At 39.0% G+C, this 14,558-nt stretch overlaps 1 protein-coding gene across 1 annotated transcript in view; it reads left to right on the forward strand.

Annotated features, from left to right (window-relative positions):
• Positions 1-7,092, forward strand: part of kmt2bb (lysine (K)-specific methyltransferase 2Bb) — a 99,043-nt gene extending 91,951 nt beyond the window's left edge. The window contains exons 36-37 of the mRNA XM_060944266.1: positions 362-491; positions 4,117-7,092. Coding sequence (XP_060800249.1) covers positions 362-491; positions 4,117-4,392 — 406 coding nt within the window. The 3' untranslated portion in view covers positions 4,393-7,092. The remainder of the gene's footprint in view (positions 1-361; positions 492-4,116) is intronic.
• The last annotated feature ends 7,466 nt before the right edge of the window (positions 7,093-14,558 follow it).

The following is a 14,558-nucleotide window of genomic DNA, read 5'->3' on the forward strand; positions in this document are numbered from 1 at the left end:
AAAGCAGCGTCACGTCATTATAATGATTGTCTATTTTAGTCTTAGAAATAAAAAAGGCATCATAATAATAATAATAATAAAGTCCATATTAACCTCGCTTGCTTGGTCTTTACAGGAAATATCAGACCGAGGTCTTGACAGTACAGACCAAGCCGTACTGTCAAGACCTCGGTCTGATATTTTCCCATAAAGACCAAGCAAGCAAGGTTAATAAGTAGCCAGTATTGGAAGTGTACAGATTGTTAACAAGAGATATTGTTTTCTACCCTTTATGCATATTATACTGAACAAGGTTAACGTTTGACGGTTATGATTTTCTTGTTTTTAATCTGAGGTAACCACCATCTGTCTAAAATCTCAGGTCTGCTATTCATGGACGAGGGCTTTTCTGTAAGAGAAACATCGAAGCTGGTGAAATGGTCATCGAGTACTCTGGCATCGTCATTCGCTCTGTTCTGACAGACAAGCGGGAGAAATATTATGACGGGAAGGTGAGAGAAATCAAACTCCATGCTCATTTCCTTTACTCTTAATCCAGGTGGCCTTAAATAAGCGGGAGCATTCACACCTATTTATACATTGTTTCTGGACATTTGCATCTATATCCCGTGCTTCTTAGAAGCACTGATGAATTCTTGAATCTCAGACAGATTTACCAAAGAAAGACGTATGCATGTAAGGAGATGTTTATGGAAGGAGTTTTCCTCCACATGCAAGTCTTCATGATGGAGGACTTTCCAATTCCTCAGTAACAAGACAAGCTGCCTTTTTTTTTTTTTTTTTTTTAAATTGTTTCGATACTTGTGGCACAAATTTTCTTCCATATATTAACTTGAGATAGGATGGTCAGTTTATAACTGCCATAATATAAATGATAAAAAGAACTACATTACATTTAATGGCATTTAGCAGATGCTCTTATCTGGAGCGATGTACAACATACCCAGAGCAGCCTGGGAAGCAGTTAGGGGTTAAATGCTTTGCTCAAGGGCACTTCAACCATTCCTGCTGGTCCAGGGAATCGAACTGGTGACCTTTTGGTCCCAAAGCTGCTTCTCTAACCATTAGAGCTTGTCCCATGGTCATTCAAGAACATTAATTGCAACTATAAACAGTTTAACATGTCTGTGCTTATTAATAAATAAAAAGAACTGTTGATGTGTCCTCCATTTTGTCATATCATACCTCCCATTCAGGGATTATTTTCCTATAAAAGCACACCCTGTTGCATGTTGTGTCCTACTTCACCCAAGCTCATGATGGGTGGTGTTGTCTTGGCACACATCCACCTATTTGGGAGTTGAACTGAGAAAATGTTACAGGAGACCATGAGAGTATAATTTCCCTCAACTTTGGGTGGGGTGGAACCTCCATCCAGAGCGTTCACTGATCCAAGTACATTCAGCTGCCCTATGCTGAAAATATGCAGCTGGCTGTAGATGTCCGAAAAAGCATGTGGTGTTTGGTAGCTGTTGTATGACTGGCGTGGGAATTGTCTATGACTGGGGTGTTTCACAGTCAGGGTGCACAAGTTTGTGTCACAAAAATCATGTTCAGTTTTTTGCCAGTCAGTCAATACATATTGATGTAAATGTATTTTCTGCTGAATGCTGTTGGTGGCTAGAATACAAACAGCACTGTTACCTGGCTAATGGTGTGAGAATTGTTCTTTCTCCGGAGAGGACAATTTTTGACCGACAAACATCAAGCTACAGTTGCAATCAGAAATATTCAACCCCCTCACCTCAAAAGACATTATAGTGATGTGGGTGAAAGATAATAACAATAAATGACAAAAAAAAACTCAAACAACAAAAAATATCTATTGATACATATGAGTTATTTTGACAACATAAGTTGACTTAATTTTGAAGTTCAAATGAAAATGTAAATCTTTTAACACACCTACATGTGCACTATTATTCAACCCCCAGCTTCCGTACTTTATGGAGCATCCTTTAGCTTTTATAACTTCTAACAAATGTTTTCGGTAAGTGCTGACAAGCTTCTTACACCTCTCGATTGCAATCTTTGCCCATTCTTCACATGCAAAAGCCTCTAGCTCAGTGATGTTTGATGGCTTCCGTGCTGCAACTGCCTTCTTTAAATCCCACCAAAGATTTTCAATCGGATTTAAATCTGGTGACTAAGAAGGCCACTCCAGGACGTTCCAGGATCTTTTTCTCAACCAAGCTTTGGTTGACTTGGAGGTGTGCTTGGGATCGTTGTCTTGCTGGAAAGTCCATTGATCACCAAGGTTTAATTTCTCAACAGAAGGCATCACATTCCTCTTTAACTCTTTACCCCTTAAAGCAGTTGCTACAGCCACCCTTGTATATGTATATTCTGTTCACCCTTAGAACATATTTACAAGAAAAAAAGTCTAAAGACAAGGTTTTAGACAAGGCGTCATATGTCGTCATTATGGGATATACATGGCGTTGTCATATGTCGTCATTAAGGGATATACACGGCGTTGTCATGTCGTCATTTAAGGGGTAAAGAGTTAAAACGGCCTGGTATTTCTGGGACTCCATGATGCCAGGTACACAATCAAGATTGCCAGTTCCTGCTGCAGAAAAACAGCCCCATATCATCAGTGACCCACCTCCATGCTTGACTGTGGGGATGGTGGTCTTCTGGTCATAAGCTTGGCCTTTCGCATGCCAGATATGCTGTTGGTTCATATGTACAAACAGTTCCAGTTTGGTTTCATCAGTCCATAGAACTGTCTCCCAAAACTCTGTAGTCTTATCCAAATTCCTCCTGGCATATTCTAGTCGACTTTTGATGTTCTTTGTGGTCAAGAGTCGAGTGAGTCTTGGAGTCCGGCCATGAAATCCTTGTTTATTCAGTGCACGTCTTATAGTTGCCACTGAAGCACTTGTACCAGCCTTCATCATGTCATCCTGTCGGTGTCTTGCACTCACATGGGGTTTTTTTCTTAGTTGTCCTGACTAAGTGGTTACGGGCCCTTGATGAAATTTTGGGCTTTCTTCCACGGCCAGGCAGGTTTGCAGCTGTTCCATAAGTTTTAAGCTTCCTTATAATGCTCCCAATGGTGTCTCTTGGAATATTAAATTTTTTAGAAATCATCTTGTACCCAAGACCCTTTAGGTGTGATGAAATAATCTCTCCTCTCAGCTTTTGTGGAAGCTCCTTTGTCTTTCCCATGATTGCAACTGACCTTGAATACTTTCATGGGTGGGGTTTATATATGCATCACAGCGGAAACAAATGAAGGATCATTATAGAGTTCCCAAAGGCTTAATTATGTTTCAACTCCACTTTAGGCCATAAAAACTGTCAGAAAGCTTTAAAAACAACAATATTATATAGGGGTTGAATAATTGTGACATGGCTATCTTAACAAAATGTACTGTTGCACACACATACTACATCATGCATTTTCTGTGTTGATTTTATGTATCACTCAACTCATAAAGAAGTCATCCAAAGCAGAATCTTGCTCTTTGAAAAAACTTTAATTGGTAAATCTTTGAGGGGTTGAATATTTCTGATTGCAACTAATAAGTGTATAACCTTATGTGCCAGTACTTATATGGACCTGGACTTTCAGAATCATAAGCTACTTATCTAATAACTGAGGTCTCCTTTTTTTTGGGGGGGGGTTACTTTAATAAGGCCCACATTACCAGAGAGGACATTTTTGACAGACAAGTTACCTTATTAAACATACCCTTATTTACCCTATCAGTACCCATTTGTGGTCAACTTTGTTGGCAAGGATTCTTCAAGGCTCCAACTAAACGATTCAGGTGCTGTAAGATAGCTTAATATTAGGAATGGCAACCTCTTCAAACTTGACCAAATAAAGTTAAAGCATAAAAAAATGGTCAAAAACAGGGTTACGTAATAGTATGTCCGGCTGGCATATGCATGTATTCAAACAAATGGCTAATTTCCATGTGGGATGGTATTAGTTCTTCATGCAGCGCTAATCCTCACTTCACAAGTGCTCATCATACTTCAATAATACTTTGATCCATTCCATATAATCCACTTTGGTACCCTGACTGTAAAACAGCCCAACACAAAATGTACCTCAGATGATTCCTCTATGTACAAATGACCTTTGTTCTTCATCACCACCAGGGCATTGGCTGCTACATGTTCCGCATTGACGATTTCGACGTCGTCGATGCAACCATGCATGGCAACGCGGCACGATTTATCAACCACTCGTGCGAGCCCAATTGCTATTCCCGTGTCATCCACGTGGAGGGCCAGAAGCATATCGTCATTTTCGCCTTACGCAAGATCTACCGTGGCGAAGAGCTCACCTACGACTACAAGTTCCCCATCGAGGATGCCAGCAACAAGCTCAGCTGCAACTGTGGAGCCAAACGCTGCCGCCGCTTCCTAAACTGAGTGGACCGTTTCAAAGATCCTGAAAAGTGCAGGGATGAAAGCAGACAGGCAATAAAACAGAGGCACAGTGGACTGTGGAAAGCACCAAGATGGAAAAGTCCATGAAGGCTTACTAACAGTAGCTTTAAGCGGTGCCTTGCAAATCGGCACTCGAAATCCACTGGACAGATCCAGACACAGTCATAGGGATGTGTGCATGATGCACAAGCACTCCAAAAAAAAAAAAGGTTGGATGGTCAGAGAAACCCCTGCTTTTTTACAGTCTGAGCATTTTATTCAAGTCTCCAAACAGTTTTGCTTCATGCTTCCCTTTTTACAACACAGAGGTCTTTATGATGTGCAGACTAGTGAAAAGAAGATCCGCACTCCTCCTGTTGCTCATACTTGTCAAATTGTTGCTGCTGAAAAACAGTTTTGGCTCATGTAGGGAACCTGTATAAGGTGTTCCAGGTGTATTTTGAGCTTGTGCAGAGCAACAAGTACAGTGATTGATTGTCTGGCTGATAAAAGTCCAACATGTGGTGCATCAGTTTTAACTATTAATAGTATCTAGTTTCAGTTCCGCTAAATGGATCGTGCTGACTTCCTGCAGTCCGTGGCCTCTAAAAAAAGAAAAAAACATTTTTTAAATTTGATTCCGGCTTTTTCCTGCACTTAGAAAGAAGTGCAAATAGATGTACAGGAGTTTTGTGGCAGTGAGAGTATACTGTACCTGAATGAATATATGACTAATCAAGAGATATATCTATATATACTTTTAACTGAGATGTTTATCTGTGATGCTCATGCTAGATCATAGTTTAGGGCTTGATGTTTAGGAAAAGAAAAGGCTTTATTCTGCTCAGGAAGATGCTGTGAACCCCTGCAATACGCCATCACCATCCATTCCGTTCAAGTCGTCAAGTAAGGCGGGGTTTTTTTTGTTTGTGGTTTTTTTTTCTTTTTTTTTTTAATAGAAAAGTCTCGAATCAGCCTTTAAGCTCTTCTTCAAAAGCCACTGCTGTAATATCGCATTAGAAAACTCCCACGAGGCCTGTGTATATTATTTATTTTATTCTTTTACCGTGTTTTTATTTTTGTCCCAATTCATGACTATGGTTAATTTAATCATGGAGAAAATTCTGTCTCCCTTATTGGGACCCTGCTGCGTTTTTGGTTTGTTTGTTTTTTATTTTATTTCGGGTTCTCCCTCCCCCCCCAGCTAATTTTTGCCCATTTTCTTAACCTTTGACTTCTTTATGGTGCTAAACTTGGTCTTGAAATTGAAGTGGGAAATCACACATTTCATCAACTTCATCTTCGTCATTCATCACAGTGTAAGACACTTCATTATTTGTGAATTGCTCAAGTGCTTGACGGATAAAAGGTAGGGAGCCAACATTTATTATTATTATTATTATTGTAAGTATCAGAAGGTATGGAGAAAAACTATGACCCCCTCATCTATCTATCAATCTATCTATTCAACACTACTTGAGCTAATTAGGGATAGTCCTGCTTTACAGTGGTTTTTTTTTTGTTTGTTTGTTTTTTTAAACTGTTTTTGTGTTGCATCTTCTCATTTCTGTGATAGTTGCACATACATACATGATGTACATCTGTAGAAATCAGGATCCCATGTCATTGCTCAAGAAAATTGCTCAAGCATTTTTAATTTTTTTTTCCTTTGATCAAAGTTTCTCTTTCACAATGGTTTAAGAATTACTGATGGGTCTTTCAGCTAACAGCCACCAAGCACTCGGCACCTTGACATCCCTTTATTTTAAGACGACAATTCTGATTCCTTCGATCCTGAGGAAAAAGAGATAACTGATACCAATCTTAGGGTCTTAGAAAGACAAGACTGCTTAAGATTTATGCCGTATTTATTCTTGTTTGTGTTTTGATTATGGGAGTAAGTGTGCTTTCTCCGTGGCCAAGGTCTTTCTTTTGTTTACAGTTTCCTTTTTTCTTGACTTGAACATTCTTTGAGGAGGAGTTCTTGCAGTTGCAGCCTTTTTAAGGTCATGTTTTGAGCCAGAAGTTTTAAAGAATATGATTTTAGTGCTTATTTTAACTTGGAAATTGTGGCAACATGCTTTAAAGAAATTGTTTCCCTTTATTTTCCCTCTCCCTACTTCACTATCTGTCAGAAACAGCTTCCAGTGCTAGTCACTGCTCCTTCCATGTTTTTATGGTCGCTGGCTTTCTAACAACCCCCGAAGCCAGTCAGTGTGGTCATCCTCTGCCTTGTCTGGACCTCCTCGTTTCGGATAGTATCATGAAACTGAATTTCACCCTTTTTTTTTTTCACTGAACTTGCAAGGATTCTACCTCAGGCTGTTCAGAATGACTGTCAAAGAATACTAATGCAAAACCTAGATGACGATACGATATCGCTCGGTCTTAAATGTCCTGTAGAGATGGCCTGTGTGCAATGAAGGATGCAAAGCACTAGTCAAGACCTTCTGTGACGATCCGTCTCCCAGAGTTGTGTGGAAAAACTGTATGTTCCTACGTAGGGTTATTTTAAAAAAAAAAAAAAATTTGTGTTGAGAAAAGACTTCAGAATAAGAAAATGTGTCTTTACTACCTTGTACAAAGTACCCTAAGTCTGTAAATAATTGTATACATATTTCTAAACCTGTTTAATTTTTCTATGCACTTTTTTATTTATAATGTTATTTGCTTAATAAAGATGTTACAATGTTTGAACAAAAACTGATTTATGTGAGTTTTACACTTCGTCTTGCTATAGATCAGTAAACATTAGTTTTGCTACAGTAATTCTAAATAGTGGAAGGGAGATCCAGGTAGAGAGAAATGTACACAAACATTTAGCAGTTATTCCACGAAATCGAGTCATACATGAGCTGATTGGCTATAAGCCATGTACGACGAGATTGAGTGGAATAACTCTTTTATTCTATCCACATTCACTGGATTTTGAGAAACCGAGCTTTTTTGTTTGTTTGTTTGTTTACAAATTTGATAAATAATAACTTTATACAAAATGTTTGACAATCTTTTCCACTTAGCGGACATGACGAATTGCTTACATGCACAGTAAAATATTCAAATTTGACAAGATTTACATTGTCGATCAATGAAAACACATTTTATCAAAAAAAAATGAAGCTTCAAACTTTGAGTCAAGGTTTTTATTTCGTCCCTGGCTGGTTCAACAAAACGCGCCGCCATCTTGTTTTTCTCTACTCGCGGTATATGAGCTGATATCCTAGTTTTAGAGTAGCCAATCAGAGCACACGATTGCTCATATACAGTGAGGGGGAAATAAGTGTTCAGGCCTTTTTTGTTTATTGAATATACTTTAACTTTGTTTGAATTGATAAGTGCAAAAATGTATGTTTTCATAAGAAATGGTTTGGGTTTTTTTTTTTTGTTGTTTTAATTGTAGCAAAAGTATTCAGACACTGAAAAGTTTGTTCTCTATTAGAAATCTGGAGAGGATATATGCCCTGGAAAGACACTGAACTTAAAAAGAAAAAAAAACACCTGTCTGAATACTTCTTTTCCCTGTCACTGTATATAAATACACTACCGTTCAAAAGTTTGGGGTCACCCAGACAATTTTGTGTTTTCCATGAAAAGTCACACTTTTATTTACCACCATAAGTTGTAAAATGAATAGAAAATATAGTCAAGAAGACATTTTTCTGGCCATTTTGAGCATTTAATCGACCCCACAAATGTGATGCTCCAGAAACTCAATCTGCTCAAAGGAAGGTCAGTTTTATAGCTTCTCTAAAGAGCTCAACTGTTTTCAGCTGTGCTAACATGATTGTACAAGGGTTTTCTAATCATCCATTAGCCTTCTGAGGCAATGAGCAAACACATTGTACCATTAGAACACTGGAGTGAGAGTTGCTGGAAATGGGCCTCTATACACCTATGGAGATATTGCACCAAAAACCACACATTTGCAGCTAGAATAGTCATTTACCACATTAGCAATGGATAGAGTGGATTTCTGATTAGTTTAAAGTGATCTTCATTGAAAAGAACAGTGCTTTCAAAAATAAGGACATTTCAAAGTGACCCCAAACTTTTGAACGATATTGTATAATGACTCGAAGTAAGCAGTACACCCATGGCACAACAGTATTGAGTTCTCATTGTTGAAATCTGATTGGTCAGAAGGTGGTATTTAGTTTTCTATAACAGCAGCTCTGACAATCGTGAATTACTGTGATGTTTCTACAGTAACAACTACAGATTGTTTATCGGACATGACACAGAACCTAAGCCTAGTAATAAAAGGATTTTAAAATTAAAAAAAGCTGTCTTGCTGTTTAACAAAGGAAAAACTGTAATTGTTGATATGGTAACACTTCCTCTAAAGAGAGAGGTAATATTTATGGAAGGATTCTTCAGTGTAACTGCTTTGTAATGGAAAGTTTTCTGCCATGGGAGAGTCACCAGGACAGGATTTTATACTTCCTGGTTTCTCTGTAACATGGCAAACTTTTTTAAATTAACTTGGAGAAACTAGGCTGATGAGCGGATGATTTCATTTTTAGGAATGTTTGGTCATCTTTGGAATGTTCTTCACCGTTAAATATAATAAGTAGGTTTAAGTATAATTGTTTTTAAATTAATATAGTATGTAATCACTGACAAACTACTATAAGAGGAATAAATTACTTTTGGACATGCAATTGTAGGAAGATACTATACAAAACTTCAAGGTGATCGCCTCCACTTGGCGTCACACTACCTCTGTACCACGCTCTGTCCTTAAGCCATCCATAAATCTGGGAGCAGAAGATGAAATGTTTATTCCTGCGTATTACATTTTTAAATCTGAACTCCACGTGCTTTGTAATTAACAGCAAGCTTCTTGAGGACTGTCATCATTGTGCAAGCGACCCATCCTCCAGTACAGGTGCTTGCAGGAAGATCTTGTGTTGAGCAGGCATGTTGGGGTAAAGTGAAGGGTTCCACTATGTTCAAATCAATCGCACTGTCTGAAGTGGAGAAGCCTAGTTGCCATGCAGTACTGAATAATTTACAGTAGTTATTGAAAAATATGCTTTTAGGTGAGTTCTTATACAATAAAGGGGCTAAAAGTAAAATAGAATACAAGGGTCTATAGTGGGAACCAGGATTCTCCAGATAGCCAAAGAAATTTTTGGTTAGTAAAATCTTTGACTGCTAGAAAGCCTTCATTTGTCACATGTACAGTAAAATCCTCTTCACATACAGTGCCTTGCAAAAGTATTCATCCCCCTTGGTGTTTGTCCTGTTTTGTCACATTACAAGCTGGAATTAAAATGGATTTTTGGAGGGTTAGCACCATTTGATTTACACAACATGCCTACCACTTTTAAAGGTGCACTTTTTTTTTATTGTGACACAAACAGTAATTAAGATTAAAAAAAAACAGAAATCTAGAAATCTGTGTGCAATCAGTGTCACATGATCTGTCACATGATGTCTGTATAAATCAACCTGTTCTGGAAGGACCCTGACTCTACAACACAACTAAGCAAGCAACATGAAAACCAAGGAGCCTCCAAACAGGTTAGAGACAAAGTTGTGGAGAAGTATAGATCAGGGTTGGGTTATAAAAAAAAAAAAGTGTGTGTGTGTGTATATATATATATATATATATATATATATATATATATATATATATATATATATATATATCCATCCCAGGGAGCACCATTAAATCCATTATAGCAAAATGGAAAGAATATGGCACCACTACAAACCTGACAAGAGCAGGCCGCCCACCAAAACTCACAGACCGGGCAACAAAGAGAACACTGAAGGAGCTGCAGAGATCCACAGTGGAGATGGGAGGATCTGTCCACAGGACCACTTTAAGGACCATAGGACTACAGTCCACAAAGTGGGGCTTTATGGAAGAGTGGTCAGAAAAAAAAAGTCATTGTTTAAAAAAAAAAAACACGTTTGGAGTTTGGCCAACAGCATGTGGCAGACTCCCCAAACACATGGAAGAAGATTCTCTGGTCAAATGAGACAAAAATTGAACTTTTTGGCCATCATGGGAAATGCTATGTGTGGCGCAAACCCAACACCCTGAGAACACCATCCCTACATTGAAGCATGGTGGTGACAGCATCATGCTGTGGGGATGTTTTTCATCTGCAGGGACAGGAAAGCTGGTCAGGACTGAAGGAAAGATGGCCGGCACTAAATACAGGGCGGTTCTGGAGGAAAACCTCTTTGAGTCAGTTAGAAATTTGAGACTGGGACAAAGGTTCACGGTCTAGCAGGACAACTGCTAAAGCTACACTGGAGTGGTTTAAAGGGAAACATTTAATTGTCTTGGAATGGCCTAATCAAAGCCCAGACCTCAATCCAATTGAGAATCTGTGGCATAACTTGAAGATTGCTGTACACCAATGCAGCCCATCTAACTTGAAGGAGTTGGAGCAGTTGTGCTTTGAGGAATGGGCAAAAATCCCAGTGGCTAGATGTGCTAAGCTAATAGAGACATACCACAAGAGACTTGCAGCTGTAATTGTAGCAAACGGTGGCTCTATAAAGTATTGACTTGGGGGGGGGGGTGAATACCTGTGCACACTCCAGATTTCAGTTTTTTCATCTTATTGTTTGTATCACAATAAAAAAAAAACAATGTGCACCTTTAAAGTGGCAGGTATGTTGTGTAGATCAAATGGTGCTCACCCCCAAAACATCCACTTTAATTCCAGCTTGTAATGCAACAAAACAGGATAAACACCAAGGGGGATGAATACTTTTGCAAGGCACTGTATCCCAGCTTCTTAGGAGTAAGGGCCATGATGTGGCACGCCAAGAACAGAAAGGTTTAAGGGTCTTGCTCAAGCTTGGTAGTGCTGGGGCTTGAACCTCTAACCTTCTGATTCCAGCACTCAGCACCTTAACCACTGGTCCACCTAACAAATTTTGCCTCTTCTTCTTTGTCCCAAGGGCCGTAGGGGCACCACTAATAACATTTTAACAGTCCATCACTGGTGTGTCTAGGGCATTTAAATTTGGAGGAGCCCATTTCTCTAAAAGCTTGATCGATGGATAATTTAAAGTAGCCAGTTAACCTAACTATATGTCTTTGGACTCTGGGGGGTAAACCTATCCAGACACGGAAACTCCATACAAACTTCACACAGAAAGGCCTCCGTCAGCTACTGGCCTCAAACGCAGAACCTTCTTGCTGTGAGGTGACAGCGCTAACCACTGCATCACTGTGCCACCCACCAAATTTCACATATAAGATTTTAATAACTTTTTGTTCACAATTGTGTGCTTATTGAGTTGCTGTTTGTTTTTCTATCTACATTCCTATCAGCATTGTACTTTTATTTCAGTGAGGTGTGTCAAAGCATCCCTTTTTACATTTACAGATTGTTTCAATTAATCAACCCCAGATCACAGCACTGCCTCCAGAGGCTTATACAGTGGCCAGTATGCATGATGGGTGCATCACTTCATGTGTTTCCCTTCTTACCTTGACACGCCAATCAGTCAGGAATAGGATAAATCTGGACTCCCCAGACCACATGACCTTTTTCCATTGCTCAATCTTGATGCTCCCTAGCAAATTGAAGCCTTTTTTTTTTTCCTGATTATCCGCACTAATGAGTGGTTTTCTTGTGGCCACAATTTTTATTAATTTTTCTTAATTCTGGAGGCTTTTTGAGGGGTTTTTATACCCACTTCAGCCCAATTTTTTTCCCTGGGCCCTCGGGCACCCAGACCTTTGAAAAATGTCCAATAAGCTTTCTTCAATTTGACTTCTTTCCTTCTATAAAAGTTCTAAAATGAAAAAAAAAAATCACGATGTGAATTTGCGAGTGTTTTTTTTACTAGTTTTAAAGAACTGTTTTCTAGAAAACTAAGCAAGTCTCAGACATGCCACTTGGTGACCAAAGTCTCAGTAAACTTTTCAGGCCAGGACTATGTTAATATAGTTCTAGGATAGCATATGGCTGATATTTAGGTGCCCAAAGTTGGCCCCAGCTGGAAAATTAACAAATTTGCCTTATTTCATGGGGGGGGGTCCAGCTCAGAAGGTCTACAACTTAGCAATTTGGAAAGTTGGGTCCATTTAGAGTAGGGGCTAAGGCCTAACATATGTGAAAACTGGAAATGGATAAACGTTCCCTGTGGTTTTATGAAGCATTGCTTCTACGTATATATGTACAGTGTGAAATACACTAAATTGCATGTTCAGGCATGTTTGTGGTCTTGTACGTAATAGAGCCCACAAGATGGCTGCATCCCCTAATATATTGTTCTCTGCTTGTAATTTTACCTGGGGAACAAAATCGTTTCTGAAAAATGTCATCTTGGACCATAAATATCTGACGCTAGGCTTTAAAAAAGCTTGTCAATAACTATATAATGTGACTTGAATTTGGCTGTTACAGTGGCTGCTGATAATGTGTACAATAATCACATACTTTTTGTCTTGTATATTCTTCTTCTTCTAATAGTATTTTTACTCATATATAATATGGGTCTGTCTCAGAAACTGGGTACTGTGGGGGTACCCCACTAAATATACACAGTCAATAAACTACAACCCCTGGCAAAAAATATGGAATCACTACTCCTGGAGGATGTTAATTCAGCTGTTTTACTTTGTAGCACAAAAAAAAAAATCACAGATATGACACAAAATTATTTAATTTAACAGCTGAACCTTCTGGCTTTGTAAAATATCTCATCTCATTATCTCTAGCCGCTTTATCCTTCTACAGGGTCGCAGGCAAGCTGGAGCCTATCCCAGCTGACCATGGGCGAAAGGCGGGGTACACCCTGGACAAGTCGCCAGGTCATCACAGGGCTGACACATAGACACAGACAACCATTCACACTCACATTCACACCTACGGTCAATTTAGAGTCACCAGTTAACCTAACCTGCATGTCTTTGGACTGTGGGGGAAACCGGAGCACCCGGAGGAAACCCATGCGGACACGGGGAGAACATGTAAACTCCACACAGAAAGGCCCTCGCTGGCCCCGGGGCTCGAACCCAGGACCTTCTTGCTGTGAGGCGACAGCGCTAACCACTACACCACCGTGCCGCCGCTTTGTAAAATATACCTCAAAAAAATTACATGAATTTTTTGTAATTAATGGCACATTTTTTTCAAGATCAAGTAGAAGAAAAAATTATGGAATCAATGATGAGGAAAAAAATTATGGAATCATAAATTTAAAAAAATCACAATTAGTACTTTGCTGCACCTCCCCTGGCTTTTATGACAGCTTGAATTCTTTGAGGTGTGTACTTCACTAATGAAAAACAATATTCTTTATCAGTCAGGTTCCAACTTTCTTGTATAGCAGTTGACAGATCAGCTTTGCAGGATGGAGCCTTGTCATGGACTTTTTTTTTTCCAATTTCCACCATATATTTTCAATTGGATTGAGATCCAGACTGTTTGCTGGCCGTGCCATTGAGTTGATCTGCCTTTCCTGAAGAAAAGTTTTAATGCTCTTTGCTCTGTAGCAAGATGCATTATCATCCTGAAAAATGACTTAATCACCACCAAAAATACGTTTGATTGATGGAATGAGAAAAGTGTCCAAAATTTCAATGTACACCTGTGCATTTACTGTAGAGGTAATGACTGCCATCTGCCCAGGTCCTTTACCTGACATCCAACCCCATATCATCAATGACTGTGGAAATTTGCTTGTTTTCTTCAGGCAGTCATCTTTATATGTTTCATTGGAACAGCACCAAACAAAAGTTCCAGCATCATCTCCTTGGCCAATGCAGATTCATGATTCATCACTGAATATAACTTTCATCCAATCACCCACAGTCCATGACTCCTTCTCTTTAACCCCTCTGTAACCTTGTTTTCTTCTGTTTAGGTGTTAATGATGGTTAACGTTTGGCTTTTCTGTATGTAAATCCCATTTCCTTCAGCCAATTTCTTACATTTTGGTCACAGACATTGATCCTGTTTCTGCCCATTTGTTTTTCATTTCTTTTCTTGTGCATTGTCTATTTTCAAGGCATCTTGCTTTGAGTTTCCTGTCCTGACGCCTTGATCTACCTGTATGTTTCCCTTTTACAACCTTCCCATTTTGTTTGTACTTGCTCCAAATTTTAGACACAGCTGACTGGAAACACCCAACATCTTTTACCACACTCCGTGTTGAATTACCTTCTTTAAGGAGTTTTATAATCATTG

The sequence above is a fragment of the Neoarius graeffei genome, chromosome 17 (genome assembly GCF_027579695.1).
Source record: "Neoarius graeffei isolate fNeoGra1 chromosome 17, fNeoGra1.pri, whole genome shotgun sequence".
Lineage (NCBI taxonomy): Eukaryota > Metazoa > Chordata > Actinopteri > Siluriformes > Ariidae > Neoarius > Neoarius graeffei.